At 40.0% G+C, this 6,407-nt stretch overlaps 1 protein-coding gene across 1 annotated transcript; it reads left to right on the top strand.

Annotated features, from left to right (window-relative positions):
* Positions 1–4,278: 4,278 nt before the first annotated feature.
* Positions 4,279–5,250, top strand: LOC129637657 (olfactory receptor 7A17-like). The gene has a single exon (XM_055561879.1). It carries the CDS (start codon positions 4,282–4,284, stop codon positions 5,248–5,250), a length of 969 nt encoding a protein of 322 aa, XP_055417854.1. The 5' UTR covers positions 4,279–4,281.
* The last annotated feature ends 1,157 nt before the right edge of the window (positions 5,251–6,407 follow it).

Genomic DNA, 6,407 nt, shown 5'->3' with positions numbered 1-6,407 from the left:
TTCCTTTGTATTTTGTGGGGCATAAGCAGTTCTCAGGGCAGTGATACCCAGCCCATAAGCTCCAAAATCTGACCTTTAGTACAGATGCCAAAATGTTAACCAACAGATGGAAATAAGAGCATCATCATTACCCAGAGGATTCCTTGGAAACAAAATTGATGAAGTATGAGGGATGGCATGTGAATGAGGACTCCCTGTGTCTTGAAGTTTCACTGTACCAGAAAAGTCACCTGGTTTCTCCACATCCTCTGACAATGTCTTTCATCACATTCCCTCTTGTTTCCTCTCAGCACCCTGGCCCCATTTCGAGTTTTGGATATCTGAAACAAGCCCCTTTGTCAGAGTCTTTGCTAAGGCTCTTTCCCTAGTGAAAGCGTTAGTAGCCCAGTCGTGTCTGACTCTTTAACCCCATGGACTGTAGTCCTCTGTCCATGGGATTCTCCAGGCAAGAATACTGGAGCAGGTTGCCATTTCCTCCTCCAGGGGGAACCCCAGGGACTGAACCCCAGTTTCCTGCATTGCAGGCAGGGTCTTTAACATCTGAGCCACCAGGGAAGCCCCCCTTGTCCTCGTAGGGCAACCCAGAGAACCTCATGTCTTGTATTCAGTCTTCCTTGAGTTCTCTAATTTTATTTGCAGGGCTTTTTGAGTTCCTAATAAAAAATTATACCCTTTCCACTATTTTTATATCTACTCTTTTTTTCTTCTTGATAGATGATAGTACCTGTCACCATCTGACATGATATATAATATTTACTTATATTTTTCACCATCATTATATTCTAGGGAATTTTTCTCTTAGTGCCTTATACCTTTTGCCTAGAAGATGGTCGGTACTCAGCATTTATTTCTCAAATTCATGAAAGCATTTCTCATTAAACTTTGCAATATATGATCTCTTTGGGGAAAATCTGAGTATGGGGTAGGAATCCCTTGTCAGAGAAGTCATGGGATATCCCTTGAAGAGCATAGTTGCTTAGTTGTTCAGTCATGTCCGACTCTTTGCAACCCTGTGGACGTAGCTCGCCCGGCTTCTCTGTCCATAGAGATTCTCCAGGCAAGTATACTGGAGTAGGTTGCCATTTCCTCCTCCAGGGAATCTTCCCAACCCAGGGACTGAACCCGTGTCTCCTGTCTCCTGCATTGCAGGCAAATTCTTTACCTGCTGAGCCATCCAGGAAGCCCTTAAAAGAGGATGAGATCCGTATAAATATATATGTTGATTTCTTCACTGCCTAATATAAATAGTAGCGATTCAAATGTATTAGCAATGTATTAGTAGTCATTATTTTTTGTTTCTTGGTAGTTACCACCACCATATGGTACCAGGCAATGCTACACAATTTTCAAGTTTTCTTCTGGAACTATCAAAAGAACCAGAACTGCAGTCCCTCACATTTGAGTTTTTTCCCTCCATGTACATAATCAGTGTGTTCGGAAATTTGCTTAACATCCCAGCCATTAGTTCAGACTCCCGCCTCCACACACCCACATAGTTCTACCTCTCTAATCTGCCCCTTGTAGCCATCTGTTTTTTCACCACCACAATTCCAAAGATGCTAGTGAATATACAGAGACAGAGAAAAGTTATAACCTATGAAAGTTACATCAGCCATATGTATTTTTACATATACTTTGTAGTATTGGATGTAGTATTGAACGTCTTTCTCTGACCACTTAGTCATCTGCCACTCCCTGCACTAAGTGATTATCATGTACAAGTCATCTTATATCAAACAGGATATCACAATACCTTTATTATCAAATGAAATTATATGCTGTAGTCTTTTCTGTGCTCTGAGTCTGTAGTCAGCAGTCAGTCTCTACACTGTTTCTAAGGCTCATCCATGCTGTGTGTGGCTGAATGCTCTTCCAATTTATTATCAGTTTACTACATTCTTATATTTAGGTTAATCTTCTATTTACAGCAAAATGAGTTTATTATGGGAATTAATTAAAATTAATTCCATTGCTTCTGTCTATATATAGCACTTGACTTTCTATCTAGCTAAAAGAGATATTTTCCAGCCTATAAAGTGAAAATCAGCTACATGTGCTCCATATACTACCCTTAGCTATGCACCATGCAGTTTTCCTTTTTATCTAAATTATTGGAGTATAATTGCATAAATAATAATATATTATAAATCTTATATATTAAAAATTACATACAACTATGTATATAATTCGGAGAAGGCAATGGCACCCCACTCCAGTACTCTTGCCTGGAAAATCCCATGGATGGAGGAGCCTGGTAGGCTGCAGTCCATGGAGTCACTAAGAGTCAGACACGACTGAGCGACTTCACTTTTACTTTTCACTTTCATGCATTGGAGAAGGAAATGGCAACCCACTCCAGTGTTCTTGCCTGGAGAATCCCAGGGACGGGGGAGCCTGGTGGGCTGCTGTCTATGGGGTCGCACAGAGTCGGACACGACTGAAGTGACTTAGCAGCAGCAGCAGCATGTATATAATTGCACAAAATAAGCTGCATATTTAAAGTGTGCCTCTGATGAATTAAAGAAGCTATACAAAAATCAACGTACATATTGCTTGCTTCCATTTGTGTTTAACTTAAGATAGTGCACATGAATTTTAACTACTTTATTATGTAATTGTCAACAAATTTAAAAATAATTATTAAATTTAAAAAATTTAGTCTCTCTGAGCCTCAGTTTCCTTATTTCTGAAGATAATGTGGGATACTACAGGGAGGGAGGTAGGAGGGGCGTTCAGGATAGGGAACACATGTATACCCGTGGCGGATTCATGTTGATGTATGGCAAAACCAATACAATATTGTAAAGTAATTAGCTGCCAATTAAAATAAATAAATTTATTTTAAAAAATTAAAAAATAAATATAACTTCATATAGATGCTATGAAGAATGATGAAATGTGTAATCATTTATTTTTAGTATGAAGAAAATATTCAAGGGCAAAGGTTATATCTGTGCACATGTGTGTATACATTTTTTCCAAAAATATGCACATATATACCCACACAGAGATGTATCTTCTAGTCATTCTTATATGTTAAAAAGTAATATGAAAATTGAAAATGATAGAAATAAAAGAATGAACATTTGAATTAATATGAAATAAAAGAAAGCTGAAATAGATTTAAAGTAAGATGGGTAATCTTAATTTTGATAATATGTTGCTTTTCATATTTCAGTGCCAGAAAAGTCCCACAGTGAGAACAACAGTTACATTTATGCAATGAGAAATTTACTGTGGCAGCTAGACAGAGTGGAATATATCCAAACTGATTTAATTTTTTTTTTCTACTTAACATGAATTTTCAACATAGATTGCCCTTACTCAAGGGAAGCTAAATGCATGACCTGGTAGGCTTAAACTCATTTCCCTAAAAAAATTTTATTGAATCAATGTCTCTATGATACTCCTATTGCCACTGTCACAAAAGACCACTTATTGGCTGAAAAGAAAGCAATTTATGCTCCTAAAGTTCTGCAGTTCAGAAGCCTGAAATGGGTCTCAATAGGCTAAAATCCAGATGTCTGCAGGACTGGGTTCCTTCTAGAGCCTCCAGAAAAGAATCCATTTACTTTCTTTTCTAAAAAAGATATATTTGACTGTAGGGCCTTAGTTGCTGCACATGGGCGCTTCAGTCTTCCCTGTGCCATGTGGGGTTTTTTAGTTTCAGCTTGTAAACCCTACAGTAGGAAATGGCAACCCACTCCAGTATTCTTGCCTGGAAAACTCCATAGACAGGGAGCCTGGAGGGCTACACTCCAAGGGGTCACAAAAGAGTCAGGCACGATTGAGCATGCACACACGTGAACTCAGATGCGGCATGTGGTATCTAGTTACCTGACCAGGGATCAAAGCTGGGTCCCCTCCATTGGGAGTGTGGAGTCTTAACCACTAGGGAAGTCCTGATAAACTATTTTATTTGCCTCTATTCTTTCCTTATCATTGGATTGTAGGGGCTTTGTTTTTTTCAGCACCTTGTACTTATTGCCTAGATAGCGCCTGCATTGTGGTTGCCACTCGGGTACTCCTCAAGTGTGTGAAAGATATTCTCAGTAAAGCAGTAGAATGCATGACTTCTTGGGGAAAATGCTGAGATGTGACCAAAATTCCTAATCAGAGGTGAAACAGGAGATCCTCTAAAGAAGACAAACCCATACACAAAATATCAAAATTAATTTCTTGAGCAAATATATATAGTGACCTTGCAACCCAGCAAGTACTGTCAGTTATGTGAAAATGAGTCATGTTATTGTCCTCTTCTCTGTTAGTCCCCTTCACCACATGGAACCATGGAATCTTACAGGAGTTTCAGAATTTGTTCTTCTGGGGTTTTCAAAGGAAGAAGAATTACAGACACTCATATTTGTGACTTTCCTCTCCATGTACCTGATCACTGTGTTTGGAAATCTGCTCATCATCCTGGCCACCGTCTATGACTCCCACCTCCACACGCCCATGTACTTCTTCCTTTCCAACCTGTCCTTCGCAGACATCTGTTTTACCAGCACTGCTGTCCCCAAGATGCTGGTGAATATCCAGACACAGAGCAAGGTCATAACCTATGCAGGTTGCATCACCCAGATGTACTTTTTCCTATTCTTTTCAGGGTTGGACATCTATCTTTTGACCGTGATGGCCTATGACAGGTTTGTGGCCATCTGTCATCCCTTGCATTACATGGTTATCATGAACCCCCGACTCTGTGGACTGCTGCTTCTGGTGACCTGGATTATAAGTGCCTTGCATTCACTGTTACAAAGCCTAATGGTGTTGCGACTGTCCTTCTGCACAGACGTGGAAATCCCCCACTTTTTCTGTGAACTCAATCAGATGGTCCAACTTGCCTGCCGTGACGCCTTTCTTAACAACATGCTCATGTATTTTGCAGCTGTGCTGTTGGCTGGCGGTCCCCTGGCTGCTATCCTTTTCTCATACTCGAAGATCGTTTCCTCCATATGTGGAATCTCATCAGCTCAGGGGAAGCAAGCAGCGTTTTCCACCTGCATGTCTCACCTCTCAGTTGTCTCTTTATTTTTTTGTACAAGCCTAGGAGTATACCTTAGCTCAGCTGCTACCCACAGATCACACTCAAGTGCAAAAGCTTCAGTGATGTACGCCGTGGTCACGCCCATGCTAAACCCCTTCATCTACAGTCTGAGGAATAAAGACATAAAGGGGGCTCTGAAAAGATTCTTGGGAATGGCAGTTATAAAAGGGACAGTGGTCACAGGGCTGAAGAGTTGCCTATGATTTCAGAGCTTAAAGTCTCAGTGCCAGAAGTTATAATTCTTCAATCAGTCTGCACAAGTAAAACTTACTCTTTCTGTTTATCTCCTGAAAATTTTTTAACTGTACCAGGTTTTAGTTGAGTCGTGTGAGATCTTCGTTGCAGCTTGTGGGATCCAGTTCCCTGACCAAAGATCGAACCCTTGCCCTGGGAATGCGAAGTCTTAACCACTGGTCCACCAGGAAAGTACCTGGAATTTTTATTTTTTCAACTTCTGTGTACAATTTAGTCATTTACTTGATTAGACTTTCTTCTCTGTCTGATATCTAACATATTTCTCTTCATTTTCTTTCTGTTTTCCCTAATTCATTCCCAACCATCGATATGAAAAAAATGAGAAATTTTCATTTATCTCATGGAATTGCTTGGATTTCTTAAGAATAATTTCTCCTCAAATGACTAATAGTACCCCATGTAATATGTCTTTACTTTTAGTAGAAAAAGAGTCATGAGTTTTGCCATTCCAATGGGAACAACCAAACGTGGCAACTTTGCTATTTCTGTAATTTTATAGGAGAGGAAAATCTGAGACCAGTTTTTCACTTTTGGGTCCTTCATTCCTCTCTGCCTCTATTTGCTCAGCCGTGTCTGACTCCTTGCAACCCTGTGGCCGTAGCTTGACAGGCTCCTCTGTCCATGGGATTCTCCAGGCAAGAATACTGGAGTGGGTTGCCATTTCCTTCTCCAGGGGATTTTCCTGACCCAGGGATCAAACCCTGTGTCTCCTGTATTGCAGGCAGACCCTTTACTGTCTGAGCCACCAGGGAAGCCCTCTCTATATAAAACTATCTTACCTGGTCTTCTTGATAATGTAGACTTAACCTACTAGGTTTTTTTGTCATTGGTTTTTATTCTCTTTATTAAGATACTGTACTCTTTTCCAGGCTCTAGTCCACAGTGCCTACTATTGTCACTGAAATAACTGAACATCAAATACATTTATTTTAATGGCATCTACACTGAGACAGAAAGTTGAGTAACATGGCCTTAGAGTCAGACATAACATGATGATGAAGCATATTTTAAATTATACTCTGTATTTCATGCACTAAGTTTCTTTTCAAGCTGTACGTCTACTCACTGAACTATGGAATACCAACGTCAATGTGTAAGGGGATTT

The sequence above is a fragment of the Bubalus kerabau genome, chromosome 23 (genome assembly GCF_029407905.1).
Source record: "Bubalus kerabau isolate K-KA32 ecotype Philippines breed swamp buffalo chromosome 23, PCC_UOA_SB_1v2, whole genome shotgun sequence".
NCBI lineage: Eukaryota > Metazoa > Chordata > Mammalia > Artiodactyla > Bovidae > Bubalus > Bubalus kerabau.
The sequence above is the reverse complement of the archived record's forward strand: the minus strand, read 5'-3'. Positions and strand labels throughout refer to the sequence as shown.

What these genes read in the sequence shown, in the direction of transcription:
- LOC129637657 (XM_055561879.1), top strand. Translation starts at nt 4,282, where the DNA reads ATGGAACCATGGAATCTTACAGGAGTTTCAGAATTTGTTCTTCTGGGG.